Source organism: Colius striatus, unplaced genomic scaffold (genome assembly GCF_028858725.1).
Source record: "Colius striatus isolate bColStr4 unplaced genomic scaffold, bColStr4.1.hap1 scaffold_40, whole genome shotgun sequence".
Lineage (NCBI taxonomy): Eukaryota > Metazoa > Chordata > Aves > Coliiformes > Coliidae > Colius > Colius striatus.
Genome location: NW_026908523.1, coordinates 2,304,380 through 2,327,638, shown reverse-complemented (window position 1 = coordinate 2,327,638; position 23,259 = coordinate 2,304,380). Strand labels below are relative to the sequence as shown.

Here is a 23,259-nt window from a genome sequence, read left to right as displayed (position 1 = left end):
GAGAAAGTGGGGTTTTGGTGTGGTTTTGAGGGGGAAAGTGGAGTTTTGAGGCAAAAAAAGTCAAGTTTTGAGGGAGAAAGTGGGGTTTTGGTGTGGTTTTGAGGGAAAAAAGTCAAGTTTTGAGGGAGAAAGTGGGGTTTTGGTGTGGTTTTGAGGGGAAAAGTGCCATTTTGAGGCAAAAAAAGTCAAGTTTTGAGGGAGAAAGTGGGGTTTTGGTGTGGTTTTGAGGGGAAAAGTGACATTTTGAGGCAAAAAAAGTCAAGTTTTGAGGGAGAAAGTGGGGTTTTGGTGTGGTTTTGAGGGGAAAAGTGACGTTTTGAGGCAAAAAAAGTCAAGTTTTGAGGGAGAAAGTGGGGTTTTGGTGTGGTTTTGAGGGGAAAAGTGATGTTTTGAGGCAAAAAAGTGAAGTTTTGAGGGAGAAAGTGGGGCTTTGGTGTGGTTTTGAGGGGAAAAGTGCCGTTTTGAGGCAAAAAAAGTCAAGTTTTGAGGGAGAAAGTGGGGTTTTGGTGGGGTTTTGAGGGAAAAAAAGTGCAATTTGGGGGAGAAAGTTGGGTTTTCGTGTGGTTTTGAGGGGAAAAGTGCCATTTTGAGGCAAAAAAAGTCAAGTTTTGAGGGAGAAAGTGGGGTTTTGGTGTGGTTTTGAGGGGAAAAGTGCCGTTTTGAGGCAAAAAAAGTCAAGTTTTGAGGGAGAAAGTGGGGTTTTGGTGGGGTTTTGAGGCAAAAAAAGTCAAGTTTGGAGGGAGAAAGTGGGGTTTTGGTGGGGTTTTGAGGGAAAAAAAGTGCAATTTGGGGGAGAAAGTTGGGTTTTGGTGTGGTTTTGAGGGGGAAAGTGACGTTTTGAGGCAAAAAAAGTCAAGTTTGGAGGGAGAAAGTGGGGTTTTGGTGTGGTTTTGAGGGGAAAAGTGCCATTTTGAGGCAAAAAAAGTCAAGTTTTGAGGGAGAAAGTGGGGTTTTGGTGTGGTTTTGAGGGGAAAAGTGACATTTTGAGGCAAAAAAAGTCAAGTTTTGAGGGAGAAAGTGGGGTTTTGGTGTGGTTTTGAGGGGAAAAGTGACGTTTTGAGGCAAAAAAAGTCAAGTTTTGAGGGAGAAAGTGGGGTTTTGGTGTGGTTTTGAGGGGAAAAGTAATGTTTTGAGGCAAAAAAGTGAAGTTTTGAGGGAGAAAGTGGGGCTTTGGTGTGGTTTTGAGGGGAAAAGTGCCGTTTTGAGGCAAAAAAAGTCAAGTTTTGAGGGAGAAAGTGGGGTTTTGGTGGGGTTTTGAGGGAAAAAAAGTGCAATTTGGGGGAGAAAGTTGGGTTTTCGTGTGGTTTTGAGGGGAAAAGTGCCATTTTGAGGCAAAAAAAGTCAAGTTTTGAGGGAGAAAGTGGGGTTTTGGTGTGGTTTTGAGGGGAAAAGTGCCGTTTTGAGGCAAAAAAAGTCAAGTTTTGAGGGAGAAAGTGGGGTTTTGGTGGGGTTTTGAGGCAAAAAAAGTCAAGTTTGGAGGGAGAAAGTGGGGTTTTGGTGGGGTTTTGAGGGAAAAAAAGTGCAATTTGGGGGAGAAAGTTGGGTTTTGGTGTGGTTTTGAGGGGAAAAGTGACATTTTGAGGCAAAAAAAGTCAAGTTTTGAGGGAGAAAGTGGGGTTTTGGTGTGGTTTTGAGGGAAGAAAAGTGCAATTTGGGGGAGAAAGTTGGGTTTTGATGGGGTTTTGGGGGAAGAAAAGTGCAATTTGGGGGAGAAAGTGGGGTTTTGGTGTGGTTTTAAGGGGGAAAGTGACGTTTTGAGGCAAAAAAAGTCAAGTTTGGAGGGAGAAAGTGGGGTTTTGGTGTGGTTTTGAGGGGAAAAGTGCCATTTTGAGGCAAAAAAAGTCAAGTTTTGAGGGAGAAAGTGGGGTTTTGGTGTGGTTTTGAGGGGAAAAGTGCCGTTTTGAGGCAAAAAAAGTCAAGTTTTGAGGGAGAAAGTGGGGTTTTGGTGTGGTTTTGAGGGGAAAAGTGATGTTTTGAGGCAAAAAAGTGAAGTTTTGAGGGAGAAAGTGGGGCTTTGGTGTGGTTTTGAGGGGAAAAGTGCCGTTTTGAGGCAAAAAAAGTCAAGTTTTGAGGGAGAAAGTGGGGTTTTGGTGGGGTTTTGAGGGAAAAAAAGTGCAATTTGGGGGAGAAAGTTGGGTTTTCGTGTGGTTTTGAGGGGAAAAGTGCCATTTTGAGGCAAAAAAAGTCAAGTTTTGAGGGAGAAAGTGGGGTTTTGGTGTGGTTTTGAGGGGAAAAGTGCCGTTTTGAGGCAAAAAAAGTCAAGTTTTGAGGGAGAAAGTGGGGTTTTGGTGGGGTTTTGAGGCAAAAAAAGTCAAGTTTGGAGGGAGAAAGTGGGGTTTTGGTGGGGTTTTGAGGGAAAAAAAGTGCAATTTGGGGGAGAAAGTTGGGTTTTGATGGGGTTTTGGGGGAAGAAAAGTGCAATTTGGGGGAGAAAGTGGGGTTTTGGTGTGGTTTTGAGGGGGAAAGTGACGTTTTGAGGCAAAAAAAGTCAAGTTTGGAGGGAGAAAGTGGGGTTTTGGTGTGGTTTTGAGGGGAAAAGTGACATTTTGAGGCAAAAAAAGTGCAATTTGGGGGAGAAAGTTGGGTTTTGATGGGGTTTTGAGGGAAGAAAAGTGCAATTTGGGGGAGAAAGTTGGGTTTTGATGGGGTTTTGAGGGAAGAAAAGTGCAATTTGGGGGAGAAAGTTGGGTTTTGATGGGGTTTTGAGGGAAGAAAAGTGCAATTTGGGGGAGAAAGTTGGGTTTTGATGGGGTTTTGAGGGAAGAAAAGTGCAATTTGGAGGGAGAAAGTGGGGTTTTGGTGTGGTTTTGAGGGGAAAAGTGCCATTTTGAGGCAAAAAAAGTCAAGTTTTGAGGGAGAAAGTGGGGTTTTGGTGGGGTTTTGAGGGGAAAAAAGTGCAATTTGGGGGAGAAAGTTGGGTTTTGCTGGGGTTTTGAGGGGAAAAGTGACATTTTGAGGCAAAAAAAGTCAAGTTTTGAGGGAGAAAGTGGGGTTTTGGTGGGATTTTGAGGGGAAAAAAGTGCAATTTGGGGGAGAAAGTTGGGTTTTGATGGGGTTTTGAGGGAAGAAAAGTGCAATTTGGGGGAGAAAGTTGGGTTTTGGTGGGGTTTTGAGGGAAGAAAAGTGCAATTTGGGGGAGAAAGTTGGGTTTTGATGGGGTTTTGAGGGAAGAAAAGTGCAATTTGGGGGAGAAAGTTGGGTTTTGGTGTGGTTTTGAGGGGAAAAGTGACGTTTTGAGGCAAAAAAAGTCAAGTTTTGAGGGAGAAAGTGGGGTTTTGGTGTGGTTTTGAGGGAAGAAAAGTGCAATTTGGGGGAGAAAGTTGGGTTTTGGTGTGGTTTTGAGGGGAAAAGTGGAGTTTTGAGGCAAAAAAAGTCAAGTTTTGAGGGAGAAAGTGGGGTTTTGGTGTGGTTTTGAGAGGAAAAGTGCCGTTTTGAGGCAAAAAAAGTCAAGTTTGGAGGGAGAAAGTGGGGTTTTGGTGTGGTTTTGAGGGGAAAAGTGGAGTTTTGAGGCAAAAAAGTCAAGTTTTGAGGGAGAAAGTGGGGTTTTGGTGTGGTTTTGAGAGGAAGAGTGCCGTTTTGAGGCAAAAAAAGTCAAGTTTGGAGGGAGAAAGTGGGGTTTTGGTGGGGTTTTGAGGGAAAAAAAGTGCAATTTGGGGGAGAAAGTTGGGTTTTGGTGTGGTTTTGAGGGGGAAAGTGACGTTTTGAGGCAAAAAAAGTCAAGTTTGGAGGGAGAAAGTGGGGTTTTGGTGTGGTTTTGAGGGGAAAAGTGCCATTTTGAGGCAAAAAAAGTCAAGTTTTGAGGGAGAAAGTGGGGTTTTGGTGTGGTTTTGAGGGGAAAAGTGACATTTTGAGGCAAAAAAAGTCAAGTTTTGAGGGAGAAAGTGGGGTTTTGGTGTGGTTTTGAGGGGAAAAGTGACGTTTTGAGGCAAAAAAAGTCAAGTTTTGAGGGAGAAAGTGGGGTTTTGGTGTGGTTTTGAGGGGAAAAGTGATGTTTTGAGGCAAAAAAGTGAAGTTTTGAGGGAGAAAGTGGGGCTTTGGTGTGGTTTTGAGGGGAAAAGTGCCGTTTTGAGGCAAAAAAAGTCAAGTTTTGAGGGAGAAAGTGGGGTTTTGGTGGGGTTTTGAGGGAAAAAAAGTGCAATTTGGGGGAGAAAGTTGGGTTTTCGTGTGGTTTTGAGGGGAAAAGTGCCATTTTGAGGCAAAAAAAGTCAAGTTTTGAGGGAGAAAGTGGGGTTTTGGTGTGGTTTTGAGGGGAAAAGTGCCGTTTTGAGGCAAAAAAAGTCAAGTTTTGAGGGAGAAAGTGGGGTTTTGGTGGGGTTTTGAGGCAAAAAAAGTCAAGTTTGGAGGGAGAAAGTGGGGTTTTGGTGGGGTTTTGAGGGAAAAAAAGTGCAATTTGGGGGAGAAAGTTGGGTTTTGGTGTGGTTTTGAGGGGAAAAGTGACATTTTGAGGCAAAAAAAGTCAAGTTTTGAGGGAGAAAGTGGGGTTTTGGTGTGGTTTTGAGGGAAGAAAAGTGCAATTTGGGGGAGAAAGTTGGGTTTTGATGGGGTTTTGGGGGAAGAAAAGTGCAATTTGGGGGAGAAAGTGGGGTTTTGGTGTGGTTTTGAGGGGGAAAGTGACGTTTTGAGGCAAAAAAAGTCAAGTTTGGAGGGAGAAAGTGGGGTTTTGGTGTGGTTTTGAGGGGAAAAGTGACATTTTGAGGCAAAAAAAGTGCAATTTGGGGGAGAAAGTTGGGTTTTGATGGGGTTTTGAGGGAAGAAAAGTGCAATTTGGGGGAGAAAGTTGGGTTTTGATGGGGTTTTGAGGGAAGAAAAGTGCAATTTGGGGGAGAAAGTTGGGTTTTGATGGGGTTTTGAGGGAAGAAAAGTGCAATTTGGGGGAGAAAGTTGGGTTTTGATGGGGTTTTGAGGGAAGAAAAGTGCAATTTGGAGGGAGAAAGTGGGGTTTTGGTGTGGTTTTGAGGGGAAAAGTGCCATTTTGAGGCAAAAAAAGTCAAGTTTTGAGGGAGAAAGTGGGGTTTTGGTGGGGTTTTGAGGGGAAAAAAGTGCAATTTGGGGGAGAAAGTTGGGTTTTGCTGGGGTTTTGAGGGGAAAAGTGACATTTTGAGGCAAAAAAAGTCAAGTTTTGAGGGAGAAAGTGGGGTTTTGGTGGGATTTTGAGGGGAAAAAAGTGCAATTTGGGGGAGAAAGTTGGGTTTTGATGGGGTTTTGAGGGAAGAAAAGTGCAATTTGGGGGAGAAAGTTGGGTTTTGGTGGGGTTTTGAGGGAAGAAAAGTGCAATTTGGGGGAGAAAGTTGGGTTTTGATGGGGTTTTGAGGGAAGAAAAGTGCAATTTGGGGGAGAAAGTTGGGTTTTGGTGTGGTTTTGAGGGGAAAAGTGCCATTTTGAGGCAAAAAAAGTCAAGTTTTGAGGGAGAAAGTGGGGTTTTGGTGTGGTTTTGAGGGAAGAAAAGTGCAATTTGGGGGAGAAAGTTGGGTTTTGGTGTGGTTTTGAGGGGAAAAGTGGAGTTTTGAGGCAAAAAAAGTCAAGTTTTGAGGGAGAAAGTGGGGTTTTGGTGTGGTTTTGAGAGGAAAAGTGCCGTTTTGAGGCAAAAAAAGTCAAGTTTGGAGGGAGAAAGTGGGGTTTTGGTGTGGTTTTGAGGGGAAAAGTGGAGTTTTGAGGCAAAAAAGTCAAGTTTTGAGGGAGAAAGTGGGGTTTTGGTGTGGTTTTGAGAGGAAGAGTGCCGTTTTGAGGCAAAAAAAGTCAAGTTTGGAGGGAGAAAGTGGGGTTTTGGTGGGGTTTTGAGGGGAAAAGTGACATTTTGAGGCAAAAAAAGTCAAGTTTGGAAGGAGAAAGTGGGGTTTTGGTGTGGTTTTGAGTGGAAAAGTGCCGTTTTGAGGCAAAAAAAGTCAAGTTTTGAGGGAGAAAGTGGGGTTTTGGTGGGGTTTTGAGTGGAAAAGTGACATTTTGAGGCAAAAAAAGTCAAGTTTTGAGGGAGAAAGTGGGGTTTTGGTGGGGTTTTGAGGGGAAAAGTGCCATTTTGAGGCAAAAAAAAGTCAAGTTTGGAGGGAGAAAGTGGGGTTTTGGTGTGGTTTTGAGGGGAAAAGTGCCATTTTGAGGCAAAAAAAGTCAAGTTTTGAGGGAGAAAGTGGGGTTTTGGTGTGGTTTTGAGGGGAAAAGTGCCATTTTGAGGCAAAAAAAGTCAAGTTTTGAGGGAGAAAGTGGGGTTTTGGTGTGGTTTTGAGGGGAAAAGTGACGTTTTGAGGCAAAAAAAGTCAAGTTTTGAGGGAGAAAGTGGGGTTTTGGTGTGGTTTTGAGGGGAAAAGTGACGTTTTGAGGCAAAAAAAGTCAAGTTTTGAGGGAGAAAGTGGGGTTTTGGTGTGGTTTTGAGGGAAAAAAGTGCAATTTGGGGGAGAAAGTGGGGTTTTGGTGTGGTTTTGAGGGGAAAAGTGACGTTTTGAGGCAAAAAAAGTCAAGTTTTGAGGGAGAAAGTGGGGTTTTGGTGTGGTTTTGAGGGGGAAAGTGGAGTTTTGAGGCAAAAAAAGTCAAGTTTTGAGGGAGAAAGTGGGGTTTTGGTGTGGTTTTGAGGGAAAAAAGTGCAATTTGGGGGAGAAAGTGGGGTTTTGGTGTGGTTTTGAGGGGAAAAGTGCCATTTTGAGGCAAAAAAAGTCAAGTTTTGAGGGAGAAAGTGGGGTTTTGGTGGGGTTTTGAGGGGAAAAGTGACGTTTTGAGGCAAAAAAAGTCAAGTTCTGAGGGAGAAAGTTGGGTTTTGGTGGGGTTTTGAGGGGAAAAGTGCCATTTTGAGGCAAAAAAAGTCAAGTTTTGAGGGAGAAAGTGGGGTTTTGCTGTGGTTTTGAGGGGAAAAGTGCCATTTTGAGGCAAAAAAAGTCAAGTTTTGAGGGAGAAAGTGGGGTTTTGGTGGGGTTTTGAGGGGAAAAGTGACATTTTGAGGCAAAAAAAGTCAAGTTTGGAGGGAGAAAGTGGGGTTTTGGTGGGGTTTTGAGGGGAAAAGTGACATTTTGAGGCAAAAAAAGTCAAGTTTGGAAGGAGAAAGTGGGGTTTTGGTGTGGTTTTGAGGGGAAAAGTGCCGTTTTGAGGCAAAAAAAGTCAAGTTTTGAGGGAGAAAGTGGGGTTTTGGTGTGGTTTTGAGGGGGAAAGTGGAGTTTTGAGGCAAAAAAAGTCAAGTTTTGAGGGAGAAAGTGGGGTTTTGGTGTGGTTTTGAGGGGAAAAGTGCCGTTTTGAGGCAAAAAAAGTCAAGTTTTGAGGGAGAAAGTGGGGTTTTGGTGTGGTTTTGAGGGGAAAAGTGCCGTTTTGAGGCAAAAAAAGTCAAGTTTTGAGGGAGAAAGTGGGGTTTTGGTGTGGTTTTGAGGGGAAAAGTGCCATTTTGAGGCAAAAAAAGTCAAGTTTGGAGGGAGAAAGTGGGGTTTTGGTGTGGTTTTGAGGGGAAAAGTGACGTTTTGAGGCAAAAAAAGTCAAGTTTTGAGGGAGAAAGTGGGGTTTTGGTGTGGTTTTGAGGGGGAAAGTGGAGTTTTGAGGCAAAAAAAGTCAAGTTTTGAGGGAGAAAGTGGGGTTTTGGTGTGGTTTTGAGGGAAAAAAGTGCAATTTGGGGGAGAAAGTGGGGTTTTGGTGTGGTTTTGAGGGGAAAAGTGCCATTTTGAGGCAAAAAAAGTCAAGTTTTGAGGGAGAAAGTGGGGTTTTGGTGGGGTTTTGAGGGGAAAAGTGACATTTTGAGGCAAAATAGTCAAGTTTTGAGGGAGAAAGTGGGGTTTTGGTGTGGTTTTGAGGGGAAAAGTGCCATTTTGAGGCAAAAAAAGTCAAGTTTTGAGGGAGAAAGTGGGGTTTTGGTGTGGTTTTGAGGGGAAAAGTTACATTTTGAGGCAAAAAAAGTCAAGTTTTGGGGGAGAAAGTGGGGTTTTGGTGTGGTTTTGAGGGGAAAAGTGACATTTTGAGGCAAAAAAAGTCAAGTTTTGAGGGAGAAAGTGGGGTTTTGTTGTGGTTTTGAGGGGAAAAGTGCCGTTTTGAGGCAAAAAAAGTCAAGTTTTGAGGGAGAAAGTGGGGTTTTGGTGTGGTTTTGAGGGGAAAAGTGCCATTTTGAGGCAAAAAAAGTCAAGTTTGGAGAGAGAAAGTTGGGTTTTGGTGTGGTTTTGAGGGGAAAAGTGCCATTTTGAGGCAAAAAAAGTCAAGTTTGGAGGGAGAAAGTGGGGTTTTGGTGTGGTTTTGAGGGGAAAAGTTACATTTTGAGGCAAAAAAAGTCAAGTTTTGGGGGAGAAAGTGGGGTTTTGGTGTGGTTTTGAGGGGAAAAGTGACATTTTGAGGCAAAAAAAGTCAAGTTTTGAGGGAGAAAGTGGGGTTTTGTTGTGGTTTTGAGGGGAAAAGTGCCGTTTTGAGGCAAAAAAAGTCAAGTTTTGAGGGAGAAAGTGGGGTTTTGGTGTGGTTTTGAGGGGAAAAGTGCCATTTTGAGGCAAAAAAAGTCAAGTTTGGAGGGAGAAAGTGGGGTTTTGGTGTGGTTTTGAGGCAAAAAAAGTGCAATTTGGGGGAGAAAGTTGGGTTTTGGTGGGTTTTTGAGGGAGAAAGTGACATTTTGAGGAAAAAAAAGTCAAGTTTTGAGGGAGAAAGTGGGGTTTGGTGTGGTTTTGAGGCAAAAAAAGTGCAATTTGGGGGAGAAAGTTGGGTTTTGATGGGGTTTTGAGGGAAGAAAAGTGCAATTTGGAGGGAGAAAGTGGGGTTTTGGTGTGGTTTTGAGGGGAAAAGTGCCATTTTGAGGCAAAAAAAGTCAAGTTTTGGGGGAGAAAGTGGGGTTTTGGTGTGGTTTTGAGGGGAAAAGTGACATTTTGAGGCAAAAAAAGTCAAGTTTTGGGGGAGAAAGTGGGGTTTTGGTGTGGTTTTGAGGGGAAAAGTGACATTTTGAGGCAAAAAAAGTCAAGTTTGGAGGGAGAAAGTGGGGTTTTGGTGTGGTTTTGAGGGGAAAAGTTACATTTTGAGGCCAAAAAAGTCAAGTTTTGGGGGAGAAAGTGGGGTTTTGGTGTGGTTTTGAGGGGAAAAGTGACATTTTGAGGCAAAAAAAGTCAAGTTTTGAGGGAGAAAGTGGGGTTTTGTTGTGGTTTTGAGGGGAAAAGTGCCGTTTTGAGGCAAAAAAAGTCAAGTTTTGAGGGAGAAAGTGGGGTTTTGGTGTGGTTTTGAGGGGAAAAGTGCCATTTTGAGGCAAAAAAAGTCAAGTTTGGAGGGAGAAAGTGGGGTTTTGGTGTGGTTTTGAGGCAAAAAAAGTGCAATTTGGGGGAGAAAGTTGGGTTTTGGTGGGTTTTTGAGGGAGAAAGTGACATTTTGAGGAAAAAAAAGTCAAGTTTTGAGGGAGAAAGTGGGGTTTGGTGTGGTTTTGAGGCAAAAAAAGTGCAATTTGGGGGAGAAAGTTGGGTTTTGATGGGGTTTTGAGGGAAGAAAAGTGCAATTTGGAGGGAGAAAGTGGGGTTTTGGTGTGGTTTTGAGGGGAAAAGTGCCATTTTGAGGCAAAAAAAGTCAAGTTTTGAGGGAGAAAGTGGGATTTTGGTGGGGTTTTGAGGGGAAAAAAGTGCAATTTGGGGGAGAAAGTTGGGTTTTGCTGGGGTTTTGAGGGGAAAAGTGACATTTTGAGGCAAAAAAAGTCAAGTTTTGAGGGAGAAAGTGGGGTTTTGGTGGGATTTTGAGGGGAAAAAAGTGCAATTTGGGGGAGAAAGTTGGGTTTTGATGGGGTTTTGAGGGAAGAAAAGTGCAATTTGGGGGAGAAAGTTGGGTTTTGGTGGGGTTTTGAGGGAAGAAAAGTGCAATTTGGGGGAGAAAGTTGGGTTTTGATGGGGTTTTGAGGGAAGAAAAGTGCAATTTGGGGGAGAAAGTTGGGTTTTGGTGTGGTTTTGAGGGGAAAAGTGCCATTTTGAGGCAAAAAAAGTCAAGTTTTGAGGGAGAAAGTGGGGTTTTGGTGTGGTTTTGAGGGAAGAAAAGTGCAATTTGGGGGAGAAAGTTGGGTTTTGGTGTGGTTTTGAGGGGAAAAGTGGAGTTTTGAGGCAAAAAAAGTCAAGTTTTGAGGGAGAAAGTGGGGTTTTGGTGTGGTTTTGAGGGGAAAAGTGACGTTTTGAGGGAGAAAGTGGGGTTTTGGTGGGGTTTTGAGGGGAAAAGTGACGTTTTGAGGCAAAAAAAGTCAAGTTTGGAGGGAGAAAGTGGGGTTTTGGTGGGGTTTTGAGGGAAAAAAGTGCAATTTGGGGGAGAAAGTTGGGTTTTGGTGTGGTTTTGAGGGGAAAAGTGACATTTTGATGCAAAAAAAGTCAAGTTTTGAGGGAGAAAGTGGGGTTTTGGTGTGGTTTTGAGGGGAAAAGTGCCGTTTTGAGGCAAAAAAAGTCAAGTTTTGAGGGAGAAAGTAGGGTTTTGGTGTGGTTTTGAGGGGAAAAGTGACATTTTGAGGCAAAAAAAGTCAAGTTTTGAGGGAGAAAGTGGGGTTTTGGTGGGGTTTTGAGGGGAAAAGTCACGTTTTGAGGCAAAAAAAGTCAAGTTTTGAGGGAGAAAGTGGGGTTTTGGTGTGGTTTTGAGGGGAAAAGTGACGTTTTGAGGCAAAAAAAGTCAAGTTTTGAGGGAGAAAGTGGGGTTTTGGTGTGGTTTTGAGGGGAAAAGTGACGTTTTGAGGCAAAAAAGTCAAGTTTGGAGGGAGAAAGTGGGGTTTTGGTGGGATTTTGAGGGGAAAAGTGCCGTTTTGAGGCAAAAAAAGTCAAGTTTGGAGGGAGAAAGTTGGGTTTTGGTGTGGTTTTGAGGGAAAAAAAGTGCAATTTGGGGGAGAAAGTGGGGTTTTGGTGTGGTTTTGAGGGAAAAAAGTGCAATTTGGGGGAGAAAGTTGGGTTTTGGTGGGTTTTTGAGGGAAAAAAGTGCAATTTGGGGGAGAAAGTGGGGTTTTGGTGTGGTTTTGAGGGAAAAAAGTGCAATTTGGGGGAGAAAGTTGGGTTTTGGTGTGGTTTTGAGGGAAAAGTGCAATTTGGGGGAGAAAGTTGGGTTTTGGTGGGGTTTTGAGGGAAAGAAGTTCAATTTGGGGGAGAAAGTGGGGTTTTGGTGTGGTTTGGAGGGGAAAAGTGACGTTTTGAGGCAAAAAAAGTCAAGTTTTGAGGGAGAAAGTGGGGTTTTGGTGGGGTTTTGAGGGGAAAAGTGACGTTTTGAGGCAAAAAAAGTCAAGTTTTGAGGGAGAAAGTGGGGTTTTGGTGTGGTTTTGAGGGGAAAAAAGTGCAATTTGGGGGAGAAAGTTGGGTTTTGATGGAGTTTTGAGGGAAAAAGTTGGGTTTTTGGTTATTTGGAGGGGAAAAGTGGTGTTTGTGGGGTATCCCCCATGGCTGGGGGAGATGACCTGGGCACTGGGGGCAGCTCCTTCACAGCTGGGTCTCACCCAGCCACAAGTCTTTAGCGTGGTCTTAGTGCACAAGCACCTTCAACAACAGACCCTAAAATGCAGAGGCAAGTCTGGAGGTGGAGGGAAGTGGGCAGGGAAAGAGGAGCAGGGCTGTAGGCTATGACTGGAGGCCCCCTGTCATCTCCTGGTGGATTAGACGAGGGTTTAATGACCAAGTCAAGGGGAAGGTCTGATTTTGATGAGAGAACAGCACATCTGCTTTGGAATCATGGAGCAAGAAGCAGGTCACAGTGAAACCTCTGTGGAACCTGTCTCCTCTGGGCTGGTTCATCTTGGGCTGGTTTATCTTGGGCTGGTTTATCTTGGGCTGGTTCATCTTGGGCTGGTTCATCTTGGGCTGGTTTATCTTGGGCTGGTTCATCTTGGGCTGGTTCATCTTGGGCTGGTTCATCTTGGGCTGGTTCATCTTGGGCTGGTTTATCTTGGGCTGGTTCATCTTGGGCTGGTTCATCTTGGGCTGGTTTATCTTGGGCTGGTTCATCTTGGGCTGGTTCATCTTGGGCTGGTTTATCTTGGGCTGGTTTATCTTGGGCTGGTTCATCTTGGGCTGGTTTATCTTGGGCTGGTTTATCTTGGGCTGGTTCATCTTGGGCTGGTTTATCTTGGGCTGGTTCATCTTGGGCTGGTTTATCTTGGGCTGGTTCATCTTGGGCTGGTTCATCTTGGGCTGGTTTATCTTGGGCTGGTTTATCTTGGGCTGGTTCATCTTGGGCTGGTTTATCTTGGGCTGGTTCATCTTGGGCTGGTTTATCTTGGGCTGGTTCATCTTGGGCTGGTTTATCTTGGGCTGGTTCATCTTGGGCTGGTTCATCTTGGGCTGGTTCATCTTGGGCTGGTTCATCTTGGGCCAGCTCATCTTTCCTCTTTGTCTTAGAACCAGTTGAAGTTGTTGGGAGTCAGTTTTCAGGCTGGATTTGCCCTCAGCTGGCTTTGCTGGGGCTGAGCCTGTAGGTGCTCCTGCAGAGGGTGCAGAGTCACCCAATGGTGCTGAGGGTCCTGAGGCTGTGCCAGGACAGCCTCTTGCTGCAGAGGGTTTGTTGTGAGCCCTTGTGGATGTGGTGACAGCGCTGTCACTTGTGTGCTCTGCATGGGAACCCTGCAGCAGCCTCTCTGTGGGCTCCTCAGCAGACACCCCGTGGTTCTCCATGGCAGAGCTGGCAGTGAAGGCTCTGCCCAGGCTATGAACACCTCCAGTTGCTCATCAAGAGCCTGGGCAGCATGTCAGATGTTGTTTCTGGTCCACATGGAGCACTGTTGATGTTCTGATCCATCACATCCAACTGGCTTGGTTTGACATCAAGGGAATCCAACCTCAGGTGCTGGGAAGGTGAGGTCAGTGGGGTTTAACTGTCCATCTGAGCTCACTGGTGACCAGGGGAGTCCCAGCACCCATCAGACACCCTTGTTTTGGCCAGGAGACAGCAATGTTTCAGTGCCCAGACTTCAGTCTCTCTATTTTCCTTCCAATCCTTCAACCCACCCTTTGCTCCCAACCCTGTAGTCACTGCAGCTCCTTTGACAGTCCTCCAACAGCACAGTCCAGCAGTTGCTGTGTGGTTGGAGGTGCCCAGCTCATGCCCAGCCACAGCCCTGCCAAGCCTTCAGCCTCTTGTGGTCACTCTTGAGCTGTGTGGTCAGAGACAGAGTGACCACTGTCTGTCTCCAGCCCCTGGTGAGCAGTGGGTGCTCTCAGGAGGACACTGCTGGGTCTGCTCAGTGCTGTCTGGAGCTGCCTCTCAGCCTCAGCCTTTTGCACACTCTGCCTGTCCCTTTGCCACTGTGCAGGGTGTTCACCTCAGTCCCCTTGAGCTCGTGGTGGCAGCCTGGGGCTGGCTGCTCTGTGCCCTTGGCATCCCTGGGCAGTGCCAGGCATTGCCTTGGCTTTGGAGCTGCTGGATGAGACCCAGTGCTGAGCTCACACCCACCCAGGGCAGGCTTCCCTCCCTCCCACTGCAGGTCCATGAGCAGCTCTATTCCTTTCCAGGTTCAGCCCTCCAGCACCTAAATTCTTCCTGGAAGCCCAGCCACCAAAGGAGAAGGGAACCCATTTGGAGCAATCCTCATCTGCAGAGAGCAGCTGCAGGGCTGGAAGCATGGAGGAGCTCCCCAAAGCCCTGGGAGAAGCAGAGGATCCTGCCCAAGAGCCAGCACATGCAGATGACTCCCTGGGAGCCAAGGTGGGTTTCCTTGCACACCTACTGCTTGCATTGCCTCCCTCAGCTTGCCCACCAAAGCCTTTTGGCTACCTGGCTGTGCTGTGCCCAGGACCAGGGGCTGCACACAGGGCTTCTGGGCAGGGACTTTGCTTGGTGCTGCTGACCTATGATCAGCTTGTGATTGTTTTGTTGTTGGGGTGTTCTTTTCCAATGTAAAATGAGGCTTTCATCTGCATGTTCCTGTCTCACACTGTGCCAAGAGCTGATGTCCATGCAGCACCTTGGCAGCCCCAGCCAGAGCCACCCACTGTCACATCTCTGCCTGTTATCAAGTGAGGCTTTGCCAATTCTCTCCCCTGCTGCCATGGGAAAAGGTTTGCTGACCTTCCTGGTGAAGCTCAGTGCTTTGGAGCTTGACCTTGGTGCTGCTGGGAACTGGTGCCTTGTATTGCATTGTGTGGTCAGAGGCTGCTCCTGGGGTGAGCAAAAGGGATGGAAGAAAGCACAGGAGGCTCTAAAGTGCCAGCATTGGCATTGAGCTCAAGGAGAAGGGTTCTGGGCATCATTTGAATGCTGTACCTGCAGGTTTGTTCTGAGTCAGGAGCAGGGATCCCCTGGAGACACACAGAACAGGGTGGCTGGATGGTTTTGGGTAGGAGCATGAAACCACCCTTATTTCCAGGGAGATTCCAGTGGCTGTGGCTAAGGAGGGTCCCAAATTACTCCCCAAGAATACATCTGCATTGCAGCTTCATCCTCTGCTTGTGTCACCTTGTCAGGGCAAGGTCCATTTGGCTGGGAAATGTGGAGAGCTCAGGGAGGGCACTGGAAGGGGAGAAGATGCTGTTTCTCCTGGGGAGATGAAGCCTCTGAAGGGGCTGAAGGGTGTCTCTTGTGGGTTCTGCTGCTGTCAAAGCACTTCTTCACATCACTGAAGCTGCAGGTGTCCTTAGAGCAATCCTAAAGCCTTGGCTTCTGAAGCAGGGGCAGATGCCCAGGGATGAGGCTCCTTGTGAAAGGTGGCAACTGGGGCTCAACCCCCAGCTCTCAGCTGTGCAGGACAGAAACACACCTCAGCTGCCTCCTTCAGGAAGGTGTCATTGGACAAGTGGAGACCCTCAGCTCCCCAGCACTGATGAGGGCATGAGATGAGGCCTGAGCATCATCTGGAACTGCCAAAGCACATCTTAAGTCCTTCTTTTCCTGGCTTGGACACTTCTCACTTGCAGCTGGGTTTGGTTTTGTCCAGGCATGGTCCTTGGGCAGGGCTGAGGGTGGCATGAGGGTGCAAAATGCCCTTGATGGAGTGCTGGGTGCATGCCTTGTGCAAGCTCATGTGCAGGGAGTGCACATGGAGCCTGTGTCTCATCTCTGGGTGAGCTTTGCCCCACACTCAGCTATTGACACAGATGCTCTGCAGCTGATTTGTGCCTCAGTCCCTTCCCAGCTGCTCCCAGCAACGTGAGGTGGTGGAGCTGCAGCACAGTGGTCTCCCTCAGCCCAACCAACTGCTCACTGCAGCTCATGGTGCTTGTTTTACAGCTGCTGCCATCCACTGCTGTGGAGCTGGAAGAGGCATCAGAGACCCAGAGCCTGGAGGAGGACCAGGAGCTGCTGTGTGTGGGGACAGAGCCCTTCACCCCAGGCATGGAGGAGGTGAGTGAGAATCTCTCTTTGCTTCCACATTTCCAGTGTGGCAACCAGTTCTGTGGCCTGTGGTCCTTGGGCTGCTCCCAGTGGCCTCACATCCCTGCCAGCACATCACCCAGCATGCTGATGCCCTGGTGCACCAGAGGGTTGAGCAGGGATTTGAGCTGTGCAGCAGCTGTGGAGGGCATGACTCCTCTTGTCAATCAGCTCAGGAGCATTTCTCTGCTGTAGCTCTTGCTGCAGCACCTCGAGAGGGCAGCACCCAAACCACAGAGGGCAGAGCATGAGGTGATGGGTGAGCTGGGCTGCAGCCCTCCCATGGCTCCAGGAGGCTCTGAACCTGCTGATCTAAAGGCAGTGAAAGGGCTTTGGAAAGAGTTGTGTGGCAGAGAGAATCTCTTGTTGCCAGGAGATATCCCAGATGCCTTCAGTGCATCAGTGAGGATGGCTGAGGTGCCCTGTGGTGCCTCTGCTGCCTGCAGGATGAGGTGAGGATGATTTTGCCTCTCTTAGATGAAGGAGCCCCTCCAGCCATGGCTGTCCCATGCTCCAAGCCCCAACTGCTCTGCTGCATCACTCTCCCAGCTCACCCTGGCTGTGTCTCCTCCCCTCCCCAGGTGTTTGATGTGCTGCCCCTGCACGGGATGCTGCCTCCAGGCCAGAGCTGCAGCGTCACCTTCACCTTCTTTGGCCACCCCAACGTGGTGGCTCAGGCCACAGCGCTCTGCAGGGTGGAAGGAGGCCCAAGCTACGAGGTGACGCTGCGTGGGGAGGCTTCTGTCATCAGCCACGGGCTCAGCACCACCCAGCTGGACTGTGGCCTGCAGGTACTGCCCTTGGGATCTCCTGGGGAGGGCAGGATCCCAGCAGTGATCTCCTGGGGCAGCAGGATCCCAGCAGTGATCTCCTGGGGCAGCAGGATCCCAGCAGTGATCTCCTGGGGTGTGCAGGATCCCAGCAGTGATCTCCTGGGGCGTGCTGATCCCAGCAGTGATCTCCTGGGGTGTGCAGGATCCCAGCAGTGATCTCCTGGGGTGTGCAGGATCCCAGCAGTGATCTCCTGGGGTGTGCAGGATCCCAGCAGTGATCTCCTGGGACAGGCAGGATCCCAGCAGTGATCTCCTGGGGTGTGCTGATCCCAGCAGTGATCTCCTGGGCCAGGCAGGATCCCAGCAGTGATCTCCTGGGGCGTGCTGATCCCAGCAGTGATCTCCTGGGGCAGCAGGATCCCAGCAGTGATCTCCTGGGGTGTGCAGGATCCCAGCAGTGATCTCCTGGGGTGCTCAGTATCCCAGCAGTGATCTCCTGGGACAGGCAGGATCCCAGCAGTGATCTCCTGGGGTGTGCAGGATCCCAGCAGTGATCTCCTGGGACAGGCAGGATCCCAGCAGTGATCTCCTGGGGTGTGCAGGATCCCAGCAGTGATCTCCTGGGGCAGGCAGGATCCCAGCAGTGATCTCCTGGGGCAGGCAGGATCCCAGCAGTGATCTCCTGGGGCAGGCAGGATCCCAGCAGGGATCTCCTGGGGCAGAAAGGATCCCAGCAGTGATCTCCTGGGGTGTGCATGATCCCAGCAGTGATCTCCTGGGGCAGGCAGGATCCCAGCAGTGATCTCCTGGGGTGTGCAGGATCCCAGCAGTGATCTCCTGGGGCAGCATGATCCCAGCAGTGATCTCCTGGGGTGTGCATGATCCCAGCAGTGATCTCCTGGGGCAGGCAGGATCCCAGCAGTGATCTCCTGGGGCAGGCAGGATCCCAGCAGTGATCTCCTGGGGTGTGCAGGATCCCAGCAGTGATCTCCTGAGGTGTGCAGGATCCCAGCAGTGATCTCTTGGGGTGGGCAGGATCCCAGCAGGGATCTCCTGGGGCAGGCAGGATCCCAGCAGTGATCTCCTGGGGCAGGCAGGATCCCAGCAGTGATCTCCTGGGGCAGGCAGGATCCCAGCAGTGATCTCCTGGGGTGTGCAGGATCCCAGCAGTGATCTCCTGGGGCAGGCAGGATGCCAGCAGTGATCTCCTGGGGCAGGCAGGATCCCAGCAGTGATCTCCTGGGGTGTGCAGGATCCCAGCAGTGATCTCCTGGGGTGTGCAGGATCCCAGCAGTGATCTCCTGGGGCAGGCAGGATCCCATCAGTGATCTCCTGGGGCAGGCAGGATCCCAGCAGTGATCTCCTGGGGTGTGCAGGATCCCAGCAGTGATCTCCTGGGGTGTGCAGGATCCCAGCAGTGATCTCCTGGGGCAGGATCCCAGCAGTGATCTCCTGGGGTGTGCAGGATCCCAGCAGTGATCTCCTGGGGTGTGCAGGATCCCAGCAGTGATCTCCTGGGGCAGGCAGGATCCCAGCAGTGATCTCCTGGGGTGTGCAGGATCCCAGCAGTGATCTCCTGGGGCAGGCAGGATCCCAGCAGTGATCTCCTGGGGCAGGCAGGATCCCAGCAGTGATCTCCTGGGGCAGGCAAGATCCCAGCAGTGATCTCCTGGGGTGTGCAGGATCCCAGCAGTGATCTCCTGGGGTGTGCAGGATCCCAGCAGTGATCTCCTGGGGTGTGAATGATCCCAGCAGTGATCTCCTGGGGCAGGCAGGATCCCAGCAGTGATCTCCTGGGGTGTGCAGGATCCCAGCAGTGATCTCCTGGGGCAGGATCCCAGCAGTGATCTCCTGGGGTGTACAGGATCCCAGCAGTGATCTCCTGGGGTGTGAATGATCCCAGCAGTGATCTCCTGGGGCAGGCAGGATCCCAGCAGTGATCTCCTGGGGTGTGCAGGATCCCAGCAGTGATCTCCTGGGGCAGGATCCCAGCAGTGATCTCCTGGGGCAGGCAGGATCCCAGCAGTGATCTCCTGGGGTGTGCAGGATCCCAGCAGTGATCTCCTGGGGCGGGCAGGATCCCAGCAGTGATCTCCTGGGGTGTGCAGGATCCCAGCAGTGATCTCCTGGGGCAGGCAGGATCCCAGCAGTGATCTCCTGGGACAGGCAGGATCCCAGCAGTGATCTCCTGGGGCAGGCAGGATCCCAGCAGTGATCTCCTGGGGTGTGCAGGATCCCAGCAGTGATCTCCTGGGGCAGGCAGGATCCCAGCAGTGATCTCCTGGGGTGTGCAGGATCCCAGCAGTGATCTCCTGGGGCAGCAGGATCCCAGCAGTGATCTCCTGGGGTGTGCAGGATCCCAGCAGTGATCTCCTGGGGCAGGCAGGATCCCAGCAGTGATCTCCTGGGGTGTGCAGGATCCCAGCAGTGATCTCCTGGGGCGGGCAGGATCCCAGCAGTGATCTCCTGAGGTATGCAGGATCCCAGCAGTGATCTCCTGGGGCAGGCAAGATCCCAGCAGTGATCTCCTGGGGTGTGCAGGATCCCAGCAGTGATCTCCTGGGGTGTGCAGGATCCCAGCAGTGATCTCCTGGGGCGTGCAGGTGATCTCCTGGGGCAGGCAAGATCCCAGCAGTGATCTCCTGGGGTGTGCAGGATCCCAGCAGTGATCTCCTGAGGTATGCAGGATCCCAGCAGTGATCTCCTGGGGCAGGCAGGATCCCAGCAGTGATCTCCTGGGGTGTGCAGGATCCCAGCAGTGATCTCCTGGGGTGTGCAGGATCCCAGCAGTGATCTCCTGGGGCAGCAGGATCCCAGCAGTGATCTCCTGGGGTGTGCATGATCCCAGCAGTGATCTCCTGGGGTGTGCAGGATCCCAGCAGTGATCTCCTGGGGCAGGCAGGATCCCAGCAGTGATCTCCTGGGGTGTACAGGATCCCAGCAGTGATCTCCTGGGGTGTGCAGGATCCCAGCAGTGATCTCCTGGGACAGGCAGGATCCCAGCAGTGATCCCCTGGGGTGTGCAGGATCCCAGCAGTGATCTCCTGGGGCAGACAGGATCCCAGCAGTGATCTCCTGGGGTGTGCAGGTGATCTCCTGGGGCAGGCAGGATCCCAGCAGTGATCTCCCTGCTCTCTCCTCTCTGCAGCCCTTCAGCCAGGTCAGCCAGGCCGAGGTGACCGTGCAGAACAGGGGGAAGATGGGATTCCCCTGCGTGGTGCTGAGCCCCAGCCCAGCCCCTGCAGACAGACCCCTGGTGCTGCCCAGCACGGTGAGTACAGAGGGAGCCCCAGGGATGGACCCAGGGCTGTGCAGGGAAAAGCAGAGGCCAAGCAGCCCCAGGAGCAGCCCTGGGCTGTGAGCTCCTGCTGCTGGGGGCAGAGGAGGCCGTGCAGTGTGGCCCTGAGAGCCCACCTTGGGGGCTGAGCTGAGGATGCAGCCCTGAAGCCCTCTGAGGGACATCCAACTGTAGGAGGCTTCAGCTTCTGGCTGCCATCAGGAGATGCTGCTGTGTGCTTTGATCTGTGTGAGAAGCTGCCTGGGTGTCTCACCTGGAGCATCCCTCTGTGCTTTCCCTCCTGTGCCCTGCAGGTTTACCTTGGACCTGGGGAGGAGCAAGTGCTGAAGGTCTATTACCTGCCAGCAGTGCCTGGAGTCTTCTGCAGGACTTTCCACATCCAAGTGGGTCACCTGGAGCCTGAAGCAATCTCCCTGAAAGGAGAGGCGAGCTTCCCCAGGGTCTGCTTGGACCTGCCCAGGAACTTCAGTGGTGAGCATGGCCTGTTGCTCCTCAGGGAGCTCTCTGGGCTTTTCCTCCATGCAATACACCCACAGGGCAGCTCACAGCCCCCTCCACTGAGCCTGCAGGCTCTCAGATCATCACTCCTCCCTCTGGTTGCTCCCTGTGCCCAGAAGCCCACGTGGGCTTTGTGCCAGGAGCCCTCCTGCAGAGCTGCAGCATCTCTGGTGGAGCCTCTGGAAGGTGGTGAAGTGCTGGGGGAGCTGGAGCCCAGGCTGGCAGCAGGGATTTGGGCAGGGCTGGCTTTGTGTCCATGCTCCTGTGTGGGCAGGAGGGTGGGTGGGTGTGAATGCCCATCAGGATTTGGAGGGGAGAAGCATCACTCACTTCCCACTTGTGCTCTGGGAGAGGCTGTGGAGGGGGTTTGGGGTCTTCCAGCTCCATGCATCTTGGGCTGTGCCCATGCATCTACCTGGGGGGGGTGTTTTCTTCCTTCAGGAAATGAAAAATACAAGAAGGTGCTGCAGGAGGTGAAAGAGAAGCTGGAAAAGCAGAGCCAGAGAGATGAAGCTGCTGCTCCAGAGGAGGCTGCAGAGCCACCCACAGATGGCACCGTGGTGAGCAGGGCTGCTGCCCCATTTGCCACCCTCCCCCTGTGTCCCTTGAGCCCTGCTGGCACTGGGGACTCCTGCTGGCACTGGGGACTCCTGCTGGCACTGGGGACCCCTGTGCCTGCACCCAGCCAAGGGCATGTGTCAGCTCAGCATGTGCCAGGGGCTGCCTGCCCTGGTAGCTGCCCCAGCCAAGGTGCCCTGGCTGCAGGGTTGAACCTGGAAGCAGAGGCAGGTGATGTCTGAGGGGTTTGTTGCTGACAGCACCCACTTGCCAGGTTTACAGAGCTTCAGGGCAGCAGCCTGACTGCACCCTGGGCTTGTGCTCTCAGTGTCCTGGAGGCACCAGAGGCTTTACCACCGTGCCCTCTCCACAAGGGCTTTTGTCCAAGCTGCTTTGGCATTGCTGGGGACAGGCAAGTGCTTGGAGCTCTGCAAGCTTCCAGCCTTGTCTGTGTGGCCAACTCAGCTTTTCAACAGTGCCTGGGCAGGCAAAGATGCTGGAGTTCCTTTCCCTTGAGGTAAGGTCCTGGCTAAGAGAGCAGGAGGTGTGGCAGACACTGAGTGGTGAGACAGGACCCCATCAGGACCCCCTCAGCCCTCTCCAGGGTGGGATCCTCTTGCAGAGACAAGCCTGTGCCTTGGGAAGGACCTTTGCTAACCAGCCCCTGTCTTTCCTCAGCTGGACACTCAGCTGCAGATGCAGGTGGAAGACATGCTGATAGAGGAACATGCCCTGAAGCAGCAGAAAGCTTTTGCCTCCTCCCCAAAGGATGGTTCCTTTGACCAGGGTGCTCGTCAGAGACTTGTGAGGTGAGTAGGGACTCCTGGACCATCTCCAGGGCTAACAGCCAGCAGCACAGCCCTGAGAAAGATCACACACAGCAAGATCCACTTGATGTGCATCCCCTTGCAGCTGTAGCCAGGCTGTGCTTTAAGGACTGTCCTTACTCCTCATTGCAGAGCTGAGCTGCCTGAGTACGTCCTGGAGTTTGGCCACGTGGTTGTTGGTGACAGCCACAGGCGCCTGGTGAAGGTCACCAACACAGGGAAGTTGCCTGTGTCCTTCCAGGCTGATGGCCAGGCCCTGTGTGGCACAGGTAACCAGAGCTGGGGAGATGCCACGTGGCTTGAAGGAGCCATCTGACAGATTGGCTTCATCCTCTGGGCATGGAGGGCTTTGGGAGCATTTGTATGGCTGGGACCTCCCTGCAACCCTGTGCCTGGTGCTTTAGGGCCTGAGCTCTCCTGGCCACCAGTGCCCATGGATTTGGGCTTCACAGCAGGGGCTGGATGGGCCAGTGGTCACCTCTCAGCATCTTCTGCAACCCCCAGCATCTCCTGAGTGTGTCTGTGCACTCTGTGGGCTTGGGTTGCAAACAGATGGGCCATTATGTGGCTTGGAAGTGATGTGTTCACAGTTGATCATGTCATGGCCCCTCTGTGCAGCCTCCTGGGCTGGGAGGTCCTCTGTGGTACTGAAAGCAGCTTCTGAAGGAGGCCTTGAGCTGAGGCTGCAGCACCATCCCAGGGGCACTCACTGTGTCTTCTCTAAGTAGTTTTCCAGAGAGCACCATGACCTGGGGGAATCTAAGTTGGAAGTTCTCCTCTGGAGAGGTCTGTGCATCCTCCCCTGGGATGCTGGAGGAAGAACTTGCTCCTCAGCTGATGCTTTTTTCCCTCTGACCCCCTTGGTTCGTGGGTTCTGGCTGTGAAACTCTTTCTCCTTGTGTGATGACAAGGGAGAAAGAATGTCCCAGGCTTCTCCACAGATGCCAAGGGGTCCTGCACAGAGCTCCCAGCTCAGGACACCCCAGGACACTGTGCACCTCAGCTGCTTTGCTCTGCTCTGCTGAAGGTTTCACCGTGGAGCCAGCCCACGTGAAGGACCTGCCCTGCACCCAGAGCCAGACGTTGGCCGTGAGCTTCCACCCCCAGAGCTGCCACGTGCCACTGGGAGAGGTGAACCTGCTGCTGCCCATCCAGGTACCACCCAGCTCCTGCAGCTCCTGGGGCAGCAGTGGGTGGCTCAGGACACTCAGCTGGTTGCTCTGTCCCTCACTAGGTAGCAGGAGGCCCCGTGCTTCGTGTCCGCCTCTGTGCCAGCGTGGCTGAGCCCACCCTCAGCCTCTCCAGGGACAGGCTGCAGTTCTGCCCTGTGCTCTGTGGGCAGTGCCAGGAGGAGACTGTCAGGCTCTACAATCGGCTCCAGGTGCCCTGTGAGTGGTTCATCACCACCACCACCGAGCCTGTTAAGAAGGTAAAGGCACAGGGGCAAGGTGATTGCATTTCCTTGGCCTCCCTTGCACCTTTTGGCCCCTGTGGCTGGCTGAGCAGTTGGGTTGCAGCTTGCTGGAGGGGACAGAGCAAGGCTGGTTCACTTGGACCTGCTCATGAGCTGGGTTCACTTGGACCTGCTCATGAGCTGGGTTCACTTGGACCTGCTCATGAGCTGGACCTGCTCATGAGCTGGTTTCACTTGGACATACTCATGAGCTGGGTTCACTTGGACCTGCTCATGAGCTGGGTTCACTTGGACCTACTCATGAGCTGGGTTCACTTGGACCTGCTCATGAGCTGGGTTCACTGGGACCTGCTCATGAGCTGGGTTCACTTGGACCTACTCATGAGCTGGGTTCACTTGGACCTGCTCATGAGCTGGGTTCACTTGGACCTGGACCTACTCATGAGCTGGGTTCACTTGGACCTGCTCATGAGCCGGGTTCACTTGGACCTCCTCATGAGCTGGGTTCACTTGGACCTGCTCATGAGCTGGGTTCACTTGGAGCTGCTCATGAGCTGGGTTCACTTGGACCTGGACCTACTCATGAGCTGGGTTCACTTGGACCTGCTCATGAGCTGGGTTCACTTGGACCTGGACCTACTCATGAGCTGGGTTCACTTG

General features: G+C 51.2%; 1 protein-coding gene across 1 annotated transcript in view; it reads left to right on the top strand.

Annotated features, from left to right (window-relative positions):
- The window catches only part of LOC133629375 (hydrocephalus-inducing protein homolog), a 115,124-nt gene that overhangs the window by 68,686 nt on the left and 23,179 nt on the right, over positions 1-23,259 (top strand). The window contains exons 22-31 of the mRNA XM_062020030.1: positions 13,374-13,566; positions 15,088-15,201; positions 15,813-16,022; positions 19,153-19,275; positions 19,596-19,773; positions 20,242-20,360; positions 21,037-21,167; positions 21,318-21,454; positions 22,213-22,340; positions 22,420-22,614. Of these exons, the coding sequence (XP_061876014.1) occupies positions 13,374-13,566; positions 15,088-15,201; positions 15,813-16,022; positions 19,153-19,275; positions 19,596-19,773; positions 20,242-20,360; positions 21,037-21,167; positions 21,318-21,454; positions 22,213-22,340; positions 22,420-22,614 (1,528 nt within the window). The remainder of the gene's footprint in view (positions 1-13,373; positions 13,567-15,087; positions 15,202-15,812; positions 16,023-19,152; positions 19,276-19,595; positions 19,774-20,241; positions 20,361-21,036; positions 21,168-21,317; positions 21,455-22,212; positions 22,341-22,419; positions 22,615-23,259) is intronic.